Source organism: Medicago sativa, chromosome 4 (genome assembly GCF_051527215.1).
Source record: "Medicago sativa cultivar Bolivia chromosome 4, Bolivia_mono, whole genome shotgun sequence".
Lineage (NCBI taxonomy): Eukaryota > Viridiplantae > Streptophyta > Magnoliopsida > Fabales > Fabaceae > Medicago > Medicago sativa.
Window position 1 is genome coordinate 28,850,938 of NC_140752.1, and position 25,407 is coordinate 28,876,344.

Genomic DNA, 25,407 nt, shown 5'->3' on the forward strand with positions numbered 1-25,407 from the left:
TCTCGAGGAAAGAAAGTTAACGAATACTTTCACACGATTTCGTTGGCATGCATTTGATCGATTTGGAAGCATTGGAATTATACGGTGTTTTGTAATCAGGATTGCTTAACTCTTACACCTTATGGTAAAATTTCTAGTTTTGGTCTTAGATTAAGTCCTAAGTTAAAGATTTTTCACATAATTTATATCGAGTAGTCAACCACTCAGATGCTTAGAAGTGACTTTATTTGTAAGGTGAATATTAGGTTTTCTTCTTGATGTAGAGCCATCGTTGTTTTGGTGTTGTTTTTATAATTAATAATTTTGTAATTCTTCGATAGTAGAATCTTTTGTGCTTAAATTGTTAGTTTTTAATATATTATATTTTTTGTTTTTTAAAAAAATTTAAAAACGTGAAAATCATGAAAATTAGTTTATGCACGTATTATAACTCTTACATGTTTTTTAACTTAATAGACTATCACTAACTATTTCCAAAATTAGAAGTTGAATCAAAATCAGAAACTTTTCTTCCAAAAATTATGTACATGCAATTAGATGAAAATATCACTGTTTATTGTTGGTTCATTTGCAGGTCGAAGAATCATCAATTTCAGATAACATAATTCAATCAAGTACATTACTAAAATTTCATTCCACAAAGAACTATGTGAAAAAAGCAATATGCACAAAAATTTCTGAATGAAATTGTCTATGTAAAATATGAAGCTAGAAACTCATTGCATGTTCCCTTGAAATGAATGAGCACAAGAAATAGGTGCATGGTTTAATTACAACTAGAAGACATGTCTCCCCTTACAGACCAATATTGTACGGCTATGCTAGGCCGAACTTAAATTTTAAGATGGTATTAGAGTCTGTCTAAGATTAGTGTCGTCAATCAAAACAGAATCTCTTGTGTGTTTTCCAAGGATCGGTGATCCATACCGAAGCAACACCTATTACTACCTAGTAGTAGATGAAGAAGGCGAAATACAATTATTTGAACCTGTTGAAACTGATCCGTTCCAAAATGATTCAGGAACAAATTGCAAGCCAATGTTCGGTCTGAAAATGTTCGGCATATGGCACCACTGCATTGAGCTAGGATCAACGCCATAAGGATTACACATTTGCATTGAAGATTGAACCATGGAAGTAACATTGTTCAAGCTTTGATTCAATGAAATCATCCATGAAGAGGGAGGGTAACTCTGCAATGGTTTTGACCTATTATGTTCGGATTTAGATAACTCGTTTCCTTGAGTATTACCATTTGTCACAGAAGATAGACATAACGATGATTCTTCATCCCCATTTTCTCTACAATTGTTAGCATATGCATCAACATTTGTCTTGTTGTTTTTAGGACCAAACAACGAATCGTTAGATTCATGGAGAGATGCATTTTCCGGACCAAATTTTAGGAGGATGCCATTATTATTTGAGCGCCTGAAAACCGCAGCAGATTCGATAGTTGAGATATTTTGGTACCTAGAAGAGTCATTGCTTTCTAAATTTGAGATTGAAATTCCACCGGAAGCTACAATCATGTGGCGATATTGAGAAGCTATCTGCTTGTTCTTCTGTCTCCCTGCACCGAAAGGAACGTTTCTCATTGTTCCACCGGCAGTCCAATATCTATGACACTTCCGACAAAAATGCCGAGGTTGACTGACATTGTAGTTATTGAAATAACAAAATTTCGTGTTGAAACTGTTGCATCTTGGACATTGAACAATCTTGTCCGGTTTTTTGAGGACTTTGTCTTGATCTGTGCTGCTAGTTTCCATATTATCTTCCACAGTGCTTGTGTTAACTTTTGATTCATTTTCTTCATTAGAAGAATTCTTTGATTTCTCAATGTTTTGAATATGAGGCATTTCATTTCCTTTGTGCTTTGAGTTACTGCAAGAATTCTATATAATATAAATCATAATTAGTGATAAGTTATCCAGAATAAAGTTTGGCAACAAACTTTGGAATATTCAAAAAACAAAATCATGGAACATATGCAATTAATCATCATGCATGTTATGTTCGATTTTCACATAAAAAAATAAAAAAATAACTATAAAATTCCTTATGGTAATTCCTTATGGTACAAACCATTAGAACTATAATTCATGATGATTTTGGTGGAATGACCACGTGTCACCGTGTTTACGATTATTGATTTTGTCACCTAAAAAAACTTAGTTGATGTTTGTTTTCTATTCATGTGTCATTAATCTTTGATATATTATATTATATACATATTTTAGAGTTTCAACAAAATTATGATGGTGTCGTGCCTTATATATTATATTATATACATATTTTAGAGTTTCAACAAAATTATGATGGTGTCGTGCCTTTCACCATTCAAGACAAATTATACTATTTATAAAGAAAAATCTATTTGCAATTGATTAAGCATTAATTTAACTGAATATGTATTTTTTTATCAACTGAATATATACTTAAAATCAAAAGAATTAAGAAATTTTTAAGAGGCTTGAATTTTATGATTGCCTTGGAAAAAACAAGAGCACCAAGCAATTGTATGATTTAATACATACTTCAATCAAAATGAAACAACTTTCATGTTAAACTTCTTTCAGATACAACCCAATTTCACAAAAATAGATTCGTATAAAAAATGTAATAAATCCTATTTGATATTAGAAGAAACAAAGCTACCCTTTGAAGAAAAGAACCAAATATATTGTCTATATTTTCCTATATAAAATCAACTACTTGCAGAAGCTTCACAAACCTTAGTCTCAATTTATTAAATTCATTTATGTATGTATTTGACATAAACATAAATTCTCAACTATAAGTTTAAAAAAAATGTTAGAATTCATTCTTAATTTTATTACCAAATAAATATGTTAAAAAATAAAATCATTTAGCATTAATACTCTTCAAATTTTAAAGGTTTTAAAGCTTATAAAATATTCTAACAACATGACAAACAAACTAATTAAATCATAACTTTCTAAATTAACATGAAAAATGGTTATTGAGTGTGATATAAGATATGATAACTTACCATGGTTGAAGAGTTGGCCTGAATCTTCTTTCCAAAGAGCATGATACTAAAATCTTTAACACACATGTCACCTTCACCATTCATTTTTGTGATGTTGTTTATTGTTGTTGTTGAAGTCTATGATGCTTTAAACAGCTCAAAAACACACCAAAGGTGAAGGAAAAATTAATGAGATACAGAAAGAGAAAAGGAGAAAGTGTTTGGTAAAAAAAGTGAAAAGCTTTTAAGTTTGCATTAAAAGCTAAAATCACACCAAAAAAGACTTTGAAAATTAAAAGTCACCCTGCAAAAAGTGCAAAAGAACAGAAACACAGACAAAGTACTTCTACTATCCTTTAATTAATGCTTTTTTTTATCCTTTGTTTTTTTTCACCTCCTTTTCTTTTTACTTTATCTTTAGACGTGATGACTCAATTTTGTTTATAAAAGATTTTAAGTTCAAATTTTAAAATACAACATTTTTAAAATTCATTGAAGAAATTTCCTAAAGCAAATATTCAATCATATCATAGTTGCTACTCCCTCCGTCCCAGTCAGTTTGATTTTTCACACAGATTAAGACCATCTCCAATGGCCCTATTGAAAGCATATTGAGACTTGTTGAACCATTGGAAGCAAGCCTATTGAAAATGACATGGAGGAGAGAGTAGATGAATACATTCAACATGTTGAATGTTTGTCCCACATGCCACGTGTTGCAACATGATTGGTTGCTTAGATTTTTCATTTTCTTAATGTTTTGGAATCAATTATTTCATTGCAAATAATTATTTTATTTTTTTATTTTTTTACCAAAATTCGTGATTTTTTTTCCTCTACAGATAGAGACTTGGATCATTTCATTTGGACACAGAAAAAAACCAAAATTTTCACTCTTAATCTTATTATTAGCTTTTCTTTTGAAGTTTTAGTCTTTACTTAGTGAAATAGATCCCAATAATAACCAATTCAACATTCAAAATTTTGTTTTTCAAAAAAAACTAAAAAATAAATTGTTAATTGTATTATTTAAATTTAATTATAATCGAATTATGTAATTATAAAAACAAAAATTAAATAAGAATAAAAATAAGAAATAAAAAGTGGTGGGGTAGGGTGTTGAATGAAAACCATTGGAGAGGTAAAAATTGAATGGGTCTTGAATTAAGAGAGAGAAAATGATGTGGAGTGTTGGGAATTGAAAAAGTGGGTGTTGAAAGTTGTTGAAAGGGTTTTACCATTGTACATGGTCTAAGAAAAATGTAAAATAAAGGGGAAAGTGAAATATATTGAATTGGGAATGATGAAAATAGTATTAATTAGAGTTATATTGTATTGAGAATGATGAAAGTTGTATTGAAAATTGAAATGACTCAGTTATTTTGGGACACTTTTTTTTAGTAAATGGGTCAGATATTCCGGGACGGAGGGAGTAATAGGATTAATATTTAAAAATCCATGAGATTAGAAGGAAAGAATATTTATAATTTATAATTTAATCAAAAAATCATAAATTATTCAAACGTAAAGCTTTTCTCTCTCCAATAAGTTGGTCTTAGTTATCTTTCTCTAAGATTTCTCTTTAATTTTTTTTTTCTTCATTTTAGAGGTAGTTTTGAGTAAAATTTGATTCAAAATCACCCTCCTTCGTCTTTATTCCTTTATGTCAATTTAATCACCCTCCTTCGTCTTGATTTTCAAATATAAATCTAGGTTTTTTCTTTGCGATTTCATCGTTTGAATGTGACGTTGTATATTCAGCGTCTTACGCGACATTGTTTAATTTTTCGTTTTGTTACGGTGTTTATTTGGTTTCTATTGAAAGATCAGTTATTCAATCAATAATTTGAACGTCAACGTTTTAGATCCATAATGATGGTATTCCGATCACTTTAATTTTATTCTGGTTAACATTTCCCTTTTATTATATAATTTGTACAAGTTTTTCTATTGTAATAACTTTTTTTTGAAAGCAACCATGATAATAACCTGGTAGTAGAAAGAAAAACAAATATAGAGCTCCGATATTTACAGCAACACAATTTATCAAGAATTACTCACGAATAAGTAATTAACCAATTAAATCTTTTTTTTCTTCGAAAAACCCAATAGGTAAAGGGGTTAGAGTTTCAAGCCTTCAGCTACTTTGAACACTCGTGATATTGCCGCGATCAGTAAATTCGTGATGCCAAGCATTATCCTTAAATATATACTCGTATTTGCTGTGTTAAAATTAGAGGAGTGTTATTTGAACAACCATTTAGTTGACAACTTTTCCTACAACCACGATTTACAAAGAAAAAGTTGATATTTGCACAAAAACCAAAGCAATAGAGAGATAAAATAAAAAATAATGTAAGTATGACAGAGAAAATTATAACAAAAGTTAAATTAATTAATTAATTTTTCATTATACGAAAGCGTTACGCGTAACAATTTGATGTGTTACATTCCGACCCGATCCAAACCCGTATCCAGAAGCTTCCATTTATTTCCAATTAAGAAAACGCGTTTGCTTGAGGATTAAGCAAACTTAATCCCCAAGTCACGCGTAAAACGCGTTTGCTTAAGGATTAAGCAAACTTAATCCCCAAGTAACTCTGCCTATAAAAGGAGAGCTCGCCCCACTCATTCTTCACACCAAAATCTCACAGTTGATGCTTCCTGTGCGGTTTTCTCTCTTCTCCCTTTCGATTTTAACAAATCGTTCTTCTTCTTCTACTCCTTTCTGTCCCTTCGGTATTAAGAGTGTTCTTAAGACCATAGTCCCTTGGTCTTAGGTTCATATTCCCTTCGATAATATATGATTCTTCGGAATATAGAGTAATATTAAGATCATATTAAAGAATGATCTTAACAGTATATATATTATTTTAATAATTTTAAGGAGAAATGGTGGTATCACCATATTTGAGTGGTCGTAGTGCCATATTCATGTTTTGGAGAAGTTAGAATGGTGGTAACACCATATTTGAGTGGTCTCAGCACCATAATAGAATGGTAATAATACCATATTAATTTGAACGGTTTCGAATAGAGCGGTTACGTACCGTATCGAGTGGCTTCGATCAAACGATTGAGCCATATTTTGAGGGTGTAATTCTCGAACGATTTATCTACAGTGCAGTAGTTAATCGAACAGTTGTAGCTGGGCTTGTTTTATCCTGGAGGCGGCGTGGTTGATAGTCTACCTTGCAGAACTTTGGGTAGTGCCACGAAACGTCTTAAAGAGAGCGACCTGGTCGTGACTCAACCTAGTAACAACTTCGGTAGATGATAGAATTTGGAGATTCAAATTTAACAGTTTGGAAATCCAAAAACAACAAATATCCAAAAATAATGTGATAATAACATAATATCATGAGAGTTGACAACACGACTTCTCCTTAAAAAAAACCGAGTTTTATTTTTACAAAAAATATGTCTTACCACTAACTCGAGAAATAGTTTCATAATGGACCCAAAAAGCCAAAAACATGAGAATTCCTTGGGAAGCATATTGGGGTCAAATATCCTAATTACAATGGATTTAAAAAAAATTAAGAGTTTTTTTTTTTTTTAGGGCAAAAGAGTTAATTAAGGTGCCAAATTTTTAACTAAAGCCCCAAGGTTGAAGAGTGAATAATGCAGCCAAGTGATCAATTGGGAAATTGGCAGTGAGACCTATCAGTAAAAAAACAAATATTAAGGTACATGGTTTTTTTTTCTTTCAAGGTACATGGTTTGAAAGATATATCTTATTATTGAATCAATGCCATCAATAAAAAACTATTAATGGGTGATATGTTCATTTAACATATTCACTTAAATATCAAAAATAGTTTCATGTGCATTTGTTTGACGATAAGTGTTTGCATAGTATTCTTAAAAAAAAGTGTGTGTATGGTTATATTTTAGCTTATTCTAGATATTGTCCTATTTTAATTATTTATTTTATAAATAATTATCCTAATATATTGTTAACATTTTACGTCTCCATTTTAGTCATAAAAGTGTTAAAAATGAGGTATCCATTCAAAAATGAATATATTTTAATTGTATGACCATTAAAATATTACTAACCATTCATCTTAAAATATTTTGTTAAAAGATTTATATTATTTAAATCTTTGACATTTCTTAGAAATATGAGTGCTATATACACTTGCTATTTTCTATGTATGTGCATATTTTTCCAGTTTCCAATCTGAGCATATTTTTGAACCATTGTACAGAAGATTTTGGTATCCTAGTAAGATTGTTTTTGAAATCCACATAGTAGAGCCCAAAGTGTACTGTATATCCCATCTTCCACTCCCAATTATTAAGTAATGACCACACAAAGTAACCCCTCACATTGCAACCATCTTCCCTGCATTGAGTTCATATTATCTCCGGATCAAGGGAGTTACCAATTAATCTTATATAGTAACATAATCTAGATTCAAGAATTCAAAGACTAATGAATTTGCAATAATAATGAATACCTTATAGCAGCTGATAGATTTGAGAGATAGTCCCTATTATATCTTATCCTCTTGTCATCATCTAATGCCTTTTGTAAGGTCATCAAGGGTCTACTTGGATCATCCATTCCTGCAGTCAAAAATATAATAAAAACGTTAAAAAAATAAAATCTGAGCACTGAGATGGATCTAATATAAATGGACTTATAGCGCACGGACACAAACCACCACATTGACGCTGACATGTTGACACACATTATAGTTTACGAAAATTGAAAGCACGTGTGTCGGTGTCTTACACGCCTTCAATATGAGGTGTCGGTACTACATAGTAGTTATTAAACTCAATCAAGACTAACTTCATCGCACGAAACTACTAACCGTTCTCGGTTGTGATCACTGGTGTGTTTTCATATTTACTTTTCACGTTTCATTAATTTTCTGATTCCCCATGGGACTATGTGTAGCCAACTTGAAGCTGCCTACAAAAATGAAATTGGTGTTGATTTAATAGCATGAAGTGTATTTGTAAATTTTAGCAATGGTGGTTTAATTTCTGAGCATACCTTATCTCCAATTGTAGCTCCTCTTTTGTATGCTAAATATCAGAAACTTCCATTCAGCTTAAGGCTATGAATTGATGAAATGAACCAAAGGTTTTACAATTTGCTTCAATAGTAGCTTACCTGTTGTAATAACAGCAACATCAGATATAGCATCTTGCATAATCAGTTTATGAATCCGAGTCCTGTCGTTTCGAGTATTCAATGAGGTGTAATGGTTTATGCCAACAAAAACCAATGATCCCACAAGCAAGTTTGAGGTTGCATCAGTAATCTCTGGCTATAGTGATCAACCAAACAAAAAAATGAAACATATTAAATATCTATAATCAAAGGATTCTATTGGCGCCGTCAAGCACACCTTTTTTTTATCAACCAAACAAAGGAATAGATTTAGTGTATACCTTTGTGCAGTCATAGCAAGTGGTACAATGACCACAAGGAACAAATAAACAGTTGCGATGTTCATCATAACAAATTATACATAACTTTTCATCATATAACTCCTCTGACACATTTGAATTTGTTTCTTCCTTTTCATGAAAAATGTTTGTTCCATATGTCACTGGATTAGGCTGCATCAGAGGTTCGGTTTCAGTTACTTGCGCTTCATCGACATTGTGAATTTTGCCATAATCAGCTCCAAGGCATTTCAATATCATAAAAATCACAATCATGAAAAGTCCTTCAAAATGAAAAAGGTAAAAGTCACATAGATATAAAAAAAAATGTAACATAGGAAACAAAGTTTTCATAAAATAATAATAGTTTAATTTAAGGTACCTAGTAGGATTATGTAGGAAAATTATACAATAAGATGATATGAATAATAGCACTGATTACGTAGTCTTACATTTTTTGGTGTTGTTAGAACTAAATACTATGTGATAGGGAAAAAAGGGTCAAGTTTGCACGATCCATTCCGAGTCAATCACTTATTCGTGGCTTTCGTAGTATCATATGTCTTTGCAGAAACATTGATATGCAAAGTCAAGACTATGTTCCTAGAATTCATCTTTAGAATCCCAATTTGGTACCTACCATCTTCCTCAACAATGTATTCAGATTGTTTACCTGCCAATTATAGTAATTAATCAGAACACAATTTCAACACAAGCACACTACATTTTTCAAATTTTCTAATGTTATTAAAAGATTATGTTAATGTCACTTTTTTCATAAGCATATGTGAAGAAATTTATCTAAGTCAGCTGTTATCGAAATTTGAGTTGCGACATAAATGTTTATTGTTAACGCAACTATACAGTTGCGATTGAGGCCATATTTTACTGCTTTCTACCACAAAATTATACATTACAAAGCAACCACTATTTAAAATTAAAATCTTGGTCATGCAGCAAAGATAAAAGAGTAAAAGATAGAACCAATGGTACTAACCTCAAACTTGATGTTTGCTCAAATTGATTGAAAGTTTCTCTTGTATAACTTGTACCACTACCAATAGCATCTTGTTCTCCTTGTCAGCCATTTTCTCAAAATAATACCAACAATGCACTTACACTGTTATTATGCAAATTTCACTTTAGTCCCTCTAAATTTTTTCAATAATTGACAATAATGTATTAATAACATGTCAGCATAGGGTAAATACATACCTTCGATGGCCTTCCCCAAGTTTTGCCATGTTCCCATCGTAAGTAGGGATAAAGGTGTCACTGGCTACTGAAACCATAAAATCCAAGGCTGCCATCTGCGATGAGTGATTCTGGAACTGCTACAAATCATCACTGTCAGCAGCATTTCCTTTTTCACCTGAAATTGCAAACGCAAAAAGTCAGATGTGGCACAGCAGAATAATTTCAAATTCAAAGACTGAAAATGAGGATCATTGAGAGAAAATGCATCTTTCAGATCAGGTCCAACCATTAATTAGCGCAAGAACAACTTTCAACAGTTGTACGATGTCCCAAATAATGAGCAGAAAAATGGAAGGAGGTTAAAATGTTGACAAACTCACAATTTGGGGAAATGCTGTCTGAGTTGTGCAAGCCTACGTTCACCGCCATAAATCTCACCAGCTGCAATATATATCGGTGTCTCCCTACCAAAACTTGAGGCTCGAAGAGCTAAGGCCGCCTCTTCTGGTGTCAAAGGACATAGACCTTGTGATCTCCTCTCTTCGGAAATTATCTCCTTTTCTCTCCACCAAGGGAATGCATACCTGAATTACACAAAGGGACAAAGTGTAATCAAAGTGTAACTCATGTGATACATAACCACTACTCTCATATCCAAAAGGTTTCTCTATCAAAGCACAAGTAACTATCATTTACTAAATGATAGAATATGTTGAAGCATTTCACAGTAACCAACTTCAAGAAACATAGTAACTATCATTTATTAATGACAGAAGCAAAAATGAATTAGAAGCCGATACATAGAGCCAAACATGAAACATTAAAATACCTCAATCTTTTGAGCTCTTCGGCTTCTTTCTCTGAGCAACCCTGGGTACAACTTGAGAAAGCCAACATGTCCATCTCATATCTAAGATGCAGTGCCACAAAAGATCCCTTCTCGTGAAGCATCTGAATCAATTTTCGTCCTAAGTTTTCAATTTGAGGAGTGAATTTAATAGCCTGGCAATTGACACGACACCTGAGTTTCTGTAGATCAAGTGGGAGATCATTATTTGCTAGACGTGCATCAGTTCTGTTGAAGTGTAACACCTTGTGCTTTCCATAAAGTGGCAGAATCTGCAGTGTAGTGTCAATGGCGTTGGATTAAACAAAATGTATAAACTTCACAAAGTTAGAGAAAAAAACGTTATATCTTATTATACTTTTAAACACTCAGTGAAGTGCTACTCTTTGGAACCTATGTTGGCTATCCTACACCAAAAGCAACTCATGCAACTGATTCATAATTATCTTTGACTGAATCCACTGGTGTTACTGCCTCAATTTATATGTCATCAACCTAACTAAATATTACATGCACAAATTCATGCATCAACAATTTTATGTCATCGATCAACTAAACAAAAATTACTTAATTCAAGAAAAAAGGGTCTCAAAGGCAAAAACATAACCACACCAAATAACATGCCAAGATGATAAATATCAGTGTGCCTATTAAACCACAGAATCAAACCCTCAATTAAAACCAAAAAAAGAAACCTGAGCTTTCGCCTTTGCAAGCTTGCTTATCTCATCAGAATGATCAACACAGTACTGCATATGTTCCTTCAACTTTGGCATGTGCAGAGAGGTTGACACATGAGCCAAAATATAAATAGTCTACCAGATTAAACTCCAAAAGTTTCGTCAATTACCCCCTGAAATTGACAAAACTTCAATTACCCCCCTGAAATTGCACCATGTTAATCAATTTACCCCCTCCGTCAAAATTTTCTGTTAGTCAACATGACGTTTTGCAAATACCCCCTGAAGTTTTACACTTATGTGCAAAAAGCCCCCAAACTTGAAAATTTATATTTTTTTTCTTCTTATCCTTGACTCAAGATATTAATAGGAATCTTACCAATGAACAGTTGCTAGGATTCCTTGGTCTCAAAGTATTTTTATCACAAACTAGTTACAAACCCGTGCTTCGCACGGGGGTTAGCTACTTTTTTGACAAAATATTATATCGGAAGGATAGATTGCGAAATGACAGATAATTATAAACTATAACACAATATTTAGAGTACTCCTGCATCACAGATTAGAAAATGAAATGTTCAAAACGGCTTGATCACGAGTAACAAATGAAAACATATTTAGTTAGCGGTAGAATCATTTTTCTATTAATAATTGATATCTATCTATAAACCAATGAAAACCCTATTACCAAAGCTACCTGATTTATATCATTTTGACTTTCAGCTTCAACGTATATAAATCCTTTCACATGATCTACAACAAAGGCAGATATTAACTGCAATTTAGTATCCAGTTCTTTTAGGTGAACAAACTTCTGCATCATCTACTAAACTAAATATGAAAATAGTAGTCCGTGCGTTTTACCATTTTGCCCTTCTGAGGGGCATTTTGGTAAATCGGTAAATTGAACTCCCCTTACCTATATATATGTGAGAAGAAAAAAAAAAAAGGGGGGGAGAGGGAAACAGAACGGGAGAAGAGAAAGAAGGGGGAACGGGAACAGGAAAGGGAAAGGGAGGAGAATCGATTCTCCTCCGTCACAACTGTGGCGCCGGTGAGGAAGAGTCAGAGAGAGACGGTAATATTAATCTCAAATATTAGAGTAATATTTTATGGGTGGAAGTGTCCCTCCTTGTGCAAACCTCAGCTTTCGAATCCGAATCGTCGCCGAAATGCTATCCGGAAGCGTGAAAGAATCCAGAAGCTCTGCAATTACTTCAAAAATTAACAATTGAATTAAGTTCAATTTCATAGTGACAAATTTTAACCATGAAATCAACAGGAGCGATTGGTATGAGAGAAGGTAGGAAAAACAGGAGATTTTGTTAAGCAAAGGAGCAATTTTGAAGCAGGGTTAACAGGGTTAAACAAATGGGAATTAAGGGAGAGAAGAAACAGAATAATTCAACATTGTGTGCTCTCTGTGTTAATTGCTTAATCCTTTTTGAACAAATAAAAAGACCAAGAGAAAAAAGAATGAAAACCTAATTGTAAATGTCTCGTCCACCAAGCATTATTGTCGTGACCATGAGCCAGCATGGAAGTCACAAAAAGCGTCCAATCGTCCACTTCCATTGTGGGGTTTGATGTTCTACCCCAGTCACTAAATGCTATGTTCTTAGTATTAAAATGTCATTCACAGGCTCCCTATATCATCCTCCGTTCAGCTTTGATAGTTAGATATTCGTCATCCACGAATAACGTACCCCTTCCTTCCCTGATTGACCACCATTTTACCGAAGAAATAAAATATTTTAAGCATGCATGATATACATAAACAAACAATGAAAGTAAAAATAAAATAAAGAGAAACATTTATGATATAATGGGTTGGTAAAATAGAAAAAAAGTGAATTATATAATTGAAGGATACCTTCATGGCCTATGCGACTCCTCCACCACATGCCGGTCTTTGGAAAAAAAATGAAGAGAATGAGGACCAAAATATGAGATACACCAGCATAACAAAAAAGATACACCAGCATAAAAAAGGAAGAATTATTCCAAAAAAAAAGAAGAAGAAATGAGGCCCATGTGGTGTTTCACTCATCGTTATGATCACCCCTTGTGTCGGTGGTAGATGAATGTTATGTAAGATACCAATCTCTTGAAGATGTATAGGAGATCAGAGGAAATTAATTTTGTGAACGTACAAAGAAGAGACATGCCATTGAAAATTTTAAAATAATAAAGAAAACAAATGTGTTTAATAAGCAATGTACAATGAAATTCCCTAACATATTCAATGCCTAATAATTATGTTTACCTACCTATTCTTCAAAAAAAAAATTATGTTTACCTATCATTATCCATTGTTATTAAAAAAAATTGTAAATACATGCATCAATTGGATGAATAAGAGGTCATTTAAGCATAGAATTGGATAAATACATGCAACTATTTAATAGGTTATTTAAGGTCATGATTATGTTCTTTCGATTCTTAAACTGTGTTGGTTTGAAGGATAGAAAGTTATCCATTGTTATTAAAAAAAAATTGTAATGAGTTGAATCTTTTATATTTTAGTCTGTGCATTTTCATCTTGAAATGGAGAAAGTAAAGTAATGGCATGTAGTATGCAATTCCAAATTATAAGAAGAAATTAAAATTGAAGGTGTGTAATAGGCAAACCTCATTCCATGTTTATAAGATGCAATTTGGCAAATTTGAAATTGTAGATATCAGGAAAAGTGTAAGGAATTTCTTTGACAAAGTGTAGATGAAAATTGTATATTTGAATAAATTTTGTCTCTGAAAAAAATATTCAATAGAACAAAGCCTTGTTTGTAGTGAGAAAGGTAGCAGTTTTTTTTATCACTGATAAATAACCGTGTAAGGGCAATTTAGGATTTTTAAAAAAAGGCTACACCAAAAGCAGGGTAAAGATCCTCTCCATTTATAATTTTTTCCATTTATTGTAATTTAGAGAAAGATAGACACAAAAAAATAAGTGGTGGGTCTTATCATTAAGGGGACCCCACCATCATTATTTTTTATGTGTCTATCTTTTTCCAAATTGCAACAAATGGAAAAAATTACAAATGGAGAGAATCTTGACCCCCAAGAGCATGTATTGCCTTTATTAATAGGTATAGATAACATGTACTCCCTCCGTCCCTTAATAAATGACCTAGTTGAAAATTTGCAATTTTGACCTAACTTACTTTGACCATATTTTTCTACTAATGTACAAAGATAAATAATATCATATAAGATGTCGTTAGATTCGTCTCGATGAGTATTTTCAAAAGATCAAATTTTCATAATTTTTTCTAATATATTATTCAAGATATTTAACCACAAAGTTATGCATTGGTATGCGTAATATGGTCAACTAGGTCATTTATTAAGGGACGGAGGGAGTAATATATTAGCAATACACATGTGTGTGTTCATCTACTCTATAGTGACGTATTATTTCTTCTGAAAATATTTTTTCTGTACGAGATAATGTTTCTAGATAATTCTAAAGATAGAAACAATGGAGAACGTCCTACCAAAAATTGACTGGCATCTTCCATTTATAATGTTTGTTTTTATATCTTGCATCAGAAGCCTTGTTTTTAACCGATGCTATTATTAGTACCGTTGAAAAAAATATAAAAACCGAACCAAATCAAATACTCCCTCCGTTTCAAAATGAGTGTCATTTTAGGTGTTTACACACATATTAAGAAATGCAATGATTAAGAGAAAAAGAATGGTTATTTTACCAAATTATCCTTATTAACTATTGGTTAGTTTAAAAAGTAATACTTTGGAAGTGGTGTGCAGAGTATTAATTGGAGGGTACAATTGAAAAGAAAAAATTATTATTGCATTGGAAACTGAAAGCGACACTCATTTTGAAACAATTTTTTTTGGCTAAAGCGACACTCATTTTGAAACGGAGGGAGTATTAGAACTTTTTAAAAATAAAATTATATAAGAAATATATGCTTTTAAACCTCTCCATATTAGTAAAATTACATATGTTTTATTATATTTTAATAAAAGTAAAATTATATAAGAAATACTTAAATAGTAAAAATGAAATAAGTGTTTGTAAAAAGAAAATGAAAAAATAGAGAATTTTTTTGGGTAATAGTCATTTTGGTCCTTGAATGTGTAACGAGTAGCCACTGGTCTCTCAATGTATCAAAATTTTAAAATAGTCACGAATTGTGCACTGTAAAATGGTCTTTTACGTTAAAATGTCTTGTTAATATTGTAGTATTAGTCCCTTAATATACTTACTATTATCATATTAGACTTTATTGCATATTAGTCCATATATAGAAAAAGTTAATGTCAGCATTGAGGGACTATGTTAATGTCAATGACTATTTTGATCAACAAAGTGCACAATCATAGACTATTTTGAAATTTCGAGAGTTAAAGTCAACATTGAGGAACTGTGCTAATGTCAAGGACTACGTTAGTGTCAATGACTATTTTCATTAACGAAGTGCACAATTATGGACTATTTCAAAATTTTGATAATAAAAAACAATCGTGACTAATCGTTACACATTCAGAAATGAAAATGATTGTTATCCAACAAAAATCCTTTTAGAAAAAGTTTATCTATTAGATAAATAATAATAAGTGTTGTTTGTTCAACTCAATCACTCTCTTCTTAACCTTCTGAGATGAAAACTGAATCCCTAACTCCAACACTTCGTTGATAATTTGTATGTGATTTATCATATGATTATTGTTGTATAAATAGCATTGTTTGATGATGCTACTATTATAGAGAAAAAAACCATTTTGTGTATTTATACATTAACTTTGACGCATGTTATTATCAGTGTAGAACTTGGATGACAATCGTTGTCCCTGCTCCCTATTAGAATGACTGCTTATCACTATTCTAAAGGAGAAGTATTGTTGACTGCATCACGACTTCGGTATATACTCTTTTTTCTTTCCTTCTAGTGCCTTTCTCTTGTCATATATTTTTGAATTTGATAGCTTCCTTAAACACAAGTACACAACATACATTGAATGTGTTACTAATCTTTGCTGTTCTGGATTCTACTTGTCCTATTCCCTATACAAAGGTTCAATATCACCTCATCGGTACTTCGTTAATAGTTGTTTTCTATTCTCACAATAATTGCATTGTATTCCTCCATCGTAGGAGCCATGAGGTTTGGTTTGTGCATCGCAGAAGGAGTCACTTTTGTTCTTCGAGGAATCGTGTTGCCTCGAGAGGAGTCGTGTTTTCTTATGGAACCGTCACTTCAATTTATAGAGAATATTGCTTTAGGTCATTCACATTTACTTCCACGTACGGACTCACCTCCGCCTCCAATGGCTAGATATATATTGTATGTGGTTATCAAGACTATAGTTGTAAACTTTTTGTTACAAGAACAATATTAATACTAGTATAAAGTTGTGATATCTACTATAAAGTTATTGCAAATTCATTTGCAATAAAATTACACATTTGAGATAAAGTGAATTTTACATATCATAAATGAAATTTGGAATTTTTTTTCTCTTTTAGTGACAGAGATCTTTCATTGATAATTTGGGGAAAAATCCCCTCTCTATTTAGTGACGGAAAACAAGTCCCCCTCAATGATTGTGACAGAAATAGTCTCCATATTTAGTAACGAAAATTGTATTACGTCACTAATTAGTAACAAAAATTGAAGTCCTGTTCTTTTAAGAAAAGAAATCGGAGTCTTGTTGTTAATTTTTTAGCTTAATATTAGTGACGTAATGTAATCCTAAGATACTCTCCCTTGTGACAAGAAGAATCATTATGGAATAATATGCCAAGTTATTTTGGTTGCGAATTTTATATTCGTAGACACAAGAGCTATTTAGAATGCTTTTAATGGTAAAATTAATTTTATTTAGTAGTGTTATTATTATTTTATAAAAAATAAGGACTGGAGGGAGTAAAAAATAATAATAAATACTGTATTGATATTTTAAAAAGACGATTATTTTGAGACAGAAAAAATTGCTAAAGTGACAAACATTAATTTTTTTTAGGCAAAAAGAGACAAGCATTTAAAATGGATGAAATATTTGTTAGTGGATCAAAAGACATTTAATTTAAGGGTTAATTATGTTTTTGGTCCCTACAAATTTGCGACATTGTAAGTTTAGTCCTTACTTAATTTTAATAGCATTTTTAATCCCTACAAAAAAAATCTGCACTCGATATTAGTCCTTACTCAATCCAAATTTGTTTAATTTATGCTTAAACTCTTAAGTTTTTCAACAATTTTTTACAGGCGTGTTAAGAACGTTATTAAAAGGTCCTCCGAAAAAAATATCGCAAAAATTTGATTTCTACGTCCATATTTTTGTTACTTATATCTTAAACTTTTGTCGTTTTAAAAAATTCATATTTAATTTATTTCATGTTAAAAAATTATAGATTTTAGTAAATGAACCTTTCATAGTGTTCTAAACTTGTATAAAAAGAATCGTTAAAAAATTTAAGAGTTTAAGGATAATTAAACAAAATTTATTTTAGCAGGGACTAAAATTGTAAGTAAATTTTTTTTTTGTAGGGATTAAAAATGCTATTAAAATTAAGTAAGGACTAAAGTTACAAGGTCGCAATTTTGTAGGGATCAAAAACATAATTAACCCTTAATTTAATTTAGTATAATTTTGTAATAATAACATAAAAACGATGGTGAATTGGGGGGGGGGGGGGATTTTAATAATACACGAGAACACTAATTTGCAATTATTACTTTACCCACCACTTTCCGATCCAAGTAAGTTCGTAATCTTCATCTTCCACTTCTCTGATTCAAACACATCAACACAACATTGTTGCAACGAAGTTGAATTCACATGTCAAAAATTCAGATGACGCCGACACCGGCGGCACCGCTATCCCGGTTCGGCGTACTGGTGGCGCAACTCGAATCCATAGTCGCTTCCGCCGCTCACAAATCTCCCGAACCACTCCTCTGCTTCGATCTCCTCTCCGATCTCATTTCCGCCATTGACGAAGACACTAAGGTCATTCTTCCACTTCCATTTCCATTTCAATCGCATCGCATTCGATTTCCGTTTTCCTTCGATTCTCACTTAATTCTTCACTTTCCCGCATTTTTAACGTTTCTTTGAGATTTGGTTTGAGATTTAGTCCATTGGACGAGTTATTTGTGTTTTTCAGTTTGCATTGATTCGTTCTTGGTTGCATTTACTTGCATCTCTTTTGTTCTTACTATCACGTGATTAGCTAAATTATTGATGGTACATTCAATATATACTGAACAGAACAGTTTGAAGATTTGAATTCGTAACTTTAAACATTGTATGGATAAACTACTTAATTGAAGTGCTTATCACATACATGCTTGTGTATAAGTTATTTCTGTAAAAAAAAAAAAATGATATTCAGACACTCCTATGAAGCACAGACACCGGATACGACATAGACACCGACACAGATAAGAATTTTAGAAAATGACATAATTCAGTGTAATCATACGTGTCATGTCGGTGTCGGACACAGAACTAGATCTTATATATAATCCATTGGACCATAACTCCACAATTACAGGGGCTATAATGTTACTACTCCAGTTTTGATTATAAGCAAATTAAATTCACATTTATAAAGAAATTTAGTTAAGTGCAGTTAATTTTCTTGCCCTCCTCAACTGCATCATTCCCTTCTGGATGATGCTCTTGGTGTTGCTCGCATGAGATTGTAGTTTGTTTTTGTTTTTATCATTTCTTCTTGATCAAAAAAAAATCCAAACCATTTCATCTTAAAAATCATCTAAAAAATACAAAATTTTTAAACCTCCAAACCATTAAATCCAAACCTGGAAACCTCCATTCAAATTCTAAATCTGCGTATAAACATTGTTGGTTCTTCAAACAATGCTTTTAAAAGTGAAAAATTGGTGGGCACATAGGATGATTTTTAAGAACCGTTGCTACATTCCCTCAAATCTTTCACTCGCCAGTCCAACAATGGTCTCTTAATAATCATTTTTTTATTTAATTCTTAGAGAAATTAGAAGAAGTGGCGTGTATTTTCTCATTCACGACCATTTAACTTCAGATCTGAAAAAAATGGTTCCCATCTTGTGAGCCTAGAACATATTTGTAAGTCTGTAATAATCATCTACATCATCTTCGTCAAAACGTTTCCCTTCATTCACATCATAAAACATATAGATTATATAAGAATCATGAATTTTCTATGAATTATGTATGATTTATGAAATTTTCAGTGGATTATGTATGAATGTTTAAAAGTTGAAGTTTTTTGGTAATTAAAAAAAGTTATTATTTGTACCAAAAAATAAATAAATTCAAAACTTCATGGGTACCCATGGATACCTCAATACCCACGGGTACCCGTATAGTGGGTACCCACGAGGATACGGGGTGGGCACGAGTATCATATTTATCCAACGGGGCGGGGACATGTATCATTTTATCCTTACCCATGGGTATCAATTGACATTTGTTGTAGATCATGTGAAAAGATTTATATACGTTGAAGCTAAAACACAAAATGATATAAAGTAGGTAGAGAGGCTTTCAACTATCTGTCTGATGCAGAAGTTTGTTCACCTGAAAGAACTGGATACTAAATTGCAGTTAATACCTGCTTTTGTTGTAGATCATGTGAAATGATTTATATATGTTGAAGCTGAAAGTCAAAATGATATAATCAGATAGCTTTGGTAATAGGGTTTTCATTGGTTTATAGATAGATATCAATTATTACTGGAAAAGTGTTTCTACCGTTGACTAAATATGTTTTTATTTGTTACTCGTGATCAAGCCATTTTGAAGATTTAATTTTGTAATGCGTAATGCAAGAGTACTCTAAATATTATATTATGGTTTATAATTATCTGTCATTTTCGCAATCTATCCTTCCAATATAATATTTTGTCAAATACGTTACTGAACCCCCGTGCGAAGCACGGGTTTGTAACTAGTTTCAAAATAAAATAAAATAAAAGTTATATTGTTTCTTAAACTGAAATCTTAGATGTTTATCTATATCTATAGATGAGGGAATATTAAGTTTTGGTGTGTCTTTTTTCATTCAATTTTACACTTCATTTAAATTCTTTTATTTACAATTTTATTATTCTTTTACTTAATCAAATAATTGAGTTTAATTCTAGTTTAGAAGTTACAAACAAAGAGACACTTGATAACATCTTTGCAACTTTGATACATTAACACTGGTAGAGTAGAAATAGTGAAGAGAGAGTGAAGGAAGAGAGAAATTGAAGAGAGATACTGAAGTTAGCATGTTTGACGGTGAAGAGAAATAGGGGAGAGGGACTAAATACATACGGTGACAAATCTTTTCAAAGTTCAATTTTAATGTTTTCTTAACAAATTTTGTTTTAGGGATACCCAACAAAGTTTGTAAGACCTAAGTTACTGACAATAACAATATTATTGGATTGTATATATTCATCCAAATTCAAACAAGATCCGTCGATATCCATATTACTAGATTATACACTTTCATTTAAAATTCGAACGAGATCTCGTAGTTGTGCATTAGTTTCATGTGTTTTACATTAGCTGATGACATTAATATTATTATTAGATTAAACATATTCATCGAAATTCAAAAACGACACTTAACAATTGTATATGTGAGTTTCCCTATAAAAAAAAAAAAGGAAAATGTTAACTTGTGCCCTCAAGGCACAAGTTAAGAAACCAAAGATAGAAATATTTGGTTGGAAATTGTGCATTCAATATCCTAAATATTTAAAATTTTATCTTTTCAAGACATAATTTATGATTTAATTTCAATTTTAGATTCTTAACTTGTGCCATAAGGGCACAAGTTAACACTACCCAAAAAAAAATTGTATATGTGAATTTCAAATGGTTCGTCTAGAACTAAGATGTTTACCAAATAAGAGATTATAATGATAATTATTCCCAAAGTTTTTAATATTTACCCAACAAAGTTTTTTTTTCCTTCTTCCGGAGGGATACCCATCAAAGTTGGTAAGACCTAACTTATTGACAATATCAGTATCATTAGATTGGACACATTCATCCGAATTCGAACAAGATCTGACGATATCCATATTATTAGATTATACATATTCATCTAAAATTTGAACGAGATCTCGCAATTGTGCATGAGTTTCAGGTGTTTATGTTAGTTGACGACACTAATATTATTAGATTAGACACATTCATCTGAATTCAAACACAACACTTGACATCTGTATATGCACATTTTAGATGGTTCGTTTAGGACCAAGATGTTTACCCAACCAAACAAAAAAACTAAGATTATAATAACAATTCTTCACAAAGTTCTATTTTATCATATACCCAACAATTTTTTTGAGCGATACACAACAAAGTTTGTAAGACGTAACTTGCCGACAATATTAGTATTATTAGATTGAACATATTCATCCGAATTCGATTACGATTTGACGATATTCATATTATTTGATTATACACTTTCATCTAAAATTTGAAGGAGATCCCACAATTGTGCATGAGTTTCATGTGCATACCTTATCTAACGAGACTAATATGATTAAATTAGACACATTCATCTGAATTCAAACACGACACATGACAGTTGTATATGTTAATTTCATATGGTTCGTCTAGGATCAAGATGTTTACCTAATAAGAGATTATAACGACAATTATTTTTAAAGTTCGATTTTAATGTTTACCCAACAAAGATTTTTTTAGGGATACCCGACAAAGTTTGCAAAACCTAGTGTACCAACAATATCAGTATTATTATATTGGACACATTCATCTGAATTCAAACATGATCCGATGATATCCATATTACTAGATTATACACATTCATCTAAACTTCGAACGAGATCTTGCAGTTCAACATAAGTTTAAGGTGTTTAAATTAGCTGACGACACTATTATTAAATTAAACACATTCATCCGAGTTCAAACACAACTCCTGACAGTTCTATATGTGAATTTCATACGGTTCATCTAGGACAAAGATGTTTACCCAACCAAACAAAAACACTAAGATTATAATGTCAATTCTTTCCAAATTTCGATTTTAATGTTTACCTAACAAACTTTTTTTTTTAGGGATACCCAACAAAGTTTGTAAGACCTATCGTATTGACAATATTAATATTATTAGATTGGACACATTCATCTGAATTCAAACATGATCCGACGATATCCATATTACTAGATTATACACATTCATCTAAACTTCGAACGAGATCTTGCAGTTCAGCATAAGTTTAAGGTGTTTACATTAGCTGACGACACTATTATTAAATTAAACACATTCATCCGAGTTCAAACATGACCTCTGATAGTTCTATATGTGAATTTCATATGGTTCGTCTAGGACAAAGATGTTTACCCAACCAAACAAAAACACTCAGAGATTATAATGTCAATTCTTTCCAAAGTCCGATTTTAATGTTTACCCAACAAAGTTTTTTTTTTTTTTTTTATATGGATGCCCAACAAAGTTTGTAAGATCTAACATACCGACAATATATATTATTAGAATCAGAGCTGTCAAAACGGGCGGCCCGGCCCGTTTAGGCCCGGCCCGATCGGGCAACGGGCTTTTTAGGGCCGGGCTAAAAAGCCCGGTTTAAATATGGGCTGGAATAATTGAGCCCGAGCCCGGCCCTATACGGGCTCCCGGGCTAACGGGCCAGCCCGGCCCGCACGTATCTAGTTTTTTTTTTTTTTTTTTCATTCTTTAAGGATATTAGAGGTATACCATTTTAGACACAAACATAAACATGCTTCTTCTTGAGGTTGAATTAGTTCAATCCTTATTTTGGGATGAGCATGTCCTTTGAAAACTGATGTTGCTTTTTTTATTATCAGTAGAAACTAATGTTGCTTTTATATCCAGTAATAAAGCAATTTCTGCCAATGTCATTGTTTTCTTATCATAATATGTTTAGATTATGTCCTACTCTGTGGTTGTTGTGTGCTCTCAGCTGAAGGTGGACACAGACTAACTGGATCGGGGAGTAGTGTTCATGGTTACTAGAACAATGGTGCTCTTATGCCTTTGCATCTTACAACTTTTATGTCGATCTTGGTATATGCTATATAAAAGCAATATACCTGTCCAGTTGCAGACTCTGGTTTTCTCATATCTTCTGTGTTTCACTTTTAACGATTTTAGAATTATATAGAATTACATATAAATGATGTTTGGGGTACTATATACTGAATCAAATATGCTATTTGCATATAGCTTTTACAGAATTCATACACAAACACCCATTTACTGCAGTGAAACTTTGCATTCCACTGCATATAAAAAAGATTAAGCCATGTAGTATGAAGAGTTCGGCAATTCAACCATTAATGAAAGACTGTCACAGAAGAGAAAGGTACATGCCCAACATTCGGTTGCTTAACACTTGCACGTATAAATATAAAATTATCAACTGAAGATAGTTTTGCAGGCATACCTTGTTTGGGGAATCAACTACAACATCACTTATTGTGGCAGCAACTTCCACTGATCTCTCTGGTTCACCAGTCTGCATGAAAATAGCAATTGTCTGAAAACCTGTTCATGGATGATAACCACAATATACCTTAGAATTGCAAAGCTTACAAAATAGCATTAGCCTGAAACAAGTTCAAGTAATCGAATAAAATAAAAAGAGAGACCAGTTAACATTAACCTTACTGTAAGATAAAGATTGCAAGCAACAAAGTAACATAGGAAACAAGAATGTAAAAGAACAAAAGATAAGCCACCAATACAAAATCATGTTGATAACTTCACAGTTATGCCAACTTACCAACAATGTGTCAAATATTAAGGGTTTTTTTGGACTAAACAAGTGAAATTCTATTGAAATTGGTACTTAGCCGTCAATGTAGATAGATGCCGTTTAATAGTGCTTGAAAGGCATTTGTTGTAAATAACTGTTTTTCTAGCACTATAAATGATCAATTTTGACCATTAAATGTAACGTTTTGACACCCTAGAGATTTTAAAAGACAACATTTTGATCCAAGTCAACAACTTAACAGTTACATCAACATCAGTTAATTATTAACTGACAGCAGGGGTAACGGTGAAATAGTTTATCAGCTAAAATGACATATTTGAAACTTTTGAAACTTAAATGACTAACTTGGAAATTCTGTCAAACTAAAAAGATCTATTTGAAACTTAAAAGATTAACTTATAAATTCTGTCAAACTAAAAGGACGAAACGTGATATTTGACCTTACATAAACCCTTACATAAACTTGATATTTCCAAGTTAGTCCTTTAAGTTTTGAAAGTTTCAATTAAATCCTTTTAGTTTGACAGAATTCCCAAGTTAATCCTTTAAATTTAAAAAGTTTCAAATGTATCATTTTAGTTGATATACTATTTCACTGTTACCCATGTCGTCAGTCTCTGTTTAACTGATGCTGATGTAGCCGATAAGTTGTTGACTTGAATCAAAATGTTGCCTTTTAAAAGTTTCAGGGTGTCAAAACGCTATGTTTAATGGTCACAAATGATCATTTATAGTTCTAGAAAAATAGTTATTTACAACAAATGCCTTTCAAGCACTATTAAACGACATTTATAATGTTAGAATGATCAATTGTGACCATTAAATTTAACGTTTTGACACCCTAGAGATTTTAAAAGACAACATTTTGATCCAAGTCAACAACTTAACAGTTACATCAGCATAAGTTAATTATTAACTGACAGTAGGGGTAACGGTGAAATAGTTTATCAACTAAAATGACATATTTGAAACTTCTGAAACTTAAAGGACTAACTTGAAAATTCTGTCAAACTAAAAAGATCTATTTGAAACTTAAAAGATTAACTTATAAATTCTGTCAAACTAAAAGGACGAAACGTGATATTTGACCTTACATAAACCCTTACATAAACGTGATATTTCCAAGTTAGTCCTTTAAGTTTTGAAAGTTTCAATTAAATCCTTTTAGTTTGACAGAATTCCCAAGTTAATCCTTTAAGTTTCAAAAGTTTCAAATATGTCATTTTAGTTGATATACTATTTAACTGTTACCCATGCCGTCAGTCTCTGTTTAACTGATGCTGATGTAGCCGATAAGTTGTTGACTTGAATCAAAATGTTGCCTTTTAAAATTTTCAGGGTGTCAAAACGCTATGTTTAATGGTCACAAATGATCATTTATAGTGCTAGAAAAACAGTTATTTACAACAAATGCCTTTCAAGCACTATTAAACGGCATTTATAATGTTAGAATGATCAATTTTGACCATTAAATGTAACGTTTTGACACCCTAGAGATTTTAAAAGACAGCGTTTTAA

The 25,407-nt window shown here is 31.8% G+C and overlaps 1 protein-coding gene, 2 long non-coding RNA genes and 1 pseudogene across 5 annotated transcripts; all 4 read right to left on the reverse strand.

Moving 5' to 3' along the window:
• Positions 1–590: 590 nt before the first annotated feature.
• On the reverse strand, positions 591–3,218 carry LOC146927549 (uncharacterized). Of its 2 annotated transcripts, none has more exons than XM_085700786.1 (2): positions 3,017–3,218; positions 591–1,887 (listed from the first exon to the last, which is right to left on the reverse strand). In XM_085700786.1, the coding sequence occupies exons 1-2, from the start codon at positions 3,094–3,096 to the stop codon at positions 945–947; spliced, it is 1,023 nt and encodes a 340-aa protein (XP_085556912.1). In that variant the 5' UTR covers positions 3,097–3,218; the 3' UTR covers positions 591–944. The 2 variants fall into 2 exon arrangements, with proteins under 2 accessions (XP_085556912.1, XP_085556911.1); XM_085700785.1 differs by having other exon boundaries at positions 591–1,898; positions 3,017–3,212.
• A 3,841-nt stretch (positions 3,219–7,059) lies between these two features.
• On the reverse strand, positions 7,060–9,775 carry LOC146927550 (beta-glucosidase 25-like; annotated as a pseudogene). The gene is made up of 8 exons (XR_015005721.1): positions 9,620–9,775; positions 9,402–9,524; positions 8,408–8,688; positions 8,127–8,283; positions 8,007–8,038; positions 7,822–7,922; positions 7,462–7,570; positions 7,060–7,346 (listed from the first exon to the last, which is right to left on the reverse strand). The product of XR_015005721.1 is annotated as a beta-glucosidase 25-like (transcript).
• A 381-nt stretch (positions 9,776–10,156) lies between these two features.
• Positions 10,157–11,165, reverse strand: LOC146927551 (uncharacterized). Its single transcript, XR_015005723.1, has 4 exons — positions 11,144–11,165; positions 10,623–10,720; positions 10,431–10,552; positions 10,157–10,185 (listed from the first exon to the last, which is right to left on the reverse strand). It is a non-coding gene; the product is annotated as an uncharacterized LOC146927551 (long non-coding RNA).
• Positions 11,166–12,578: 1,413 nt separating this feature from the next.
• Positions 12,579–13,896, reverse strand: LOC146927552 (uncharacterized). Its single transcript, XR_015008207.1, has 3 exons — positions 13,760–13,896; positions 13,002–13,038; positions 12,579–12,845 (listed from the first exon to the last, which is right to left on the reverse strand). It is a non-coding gene; the product is annotated as an uncharacterized LOC146927552 (long non-coding RNA).
• Between the last annotated feature and the right edge of the window lie 11,511 nt (positions 13,897–25,407).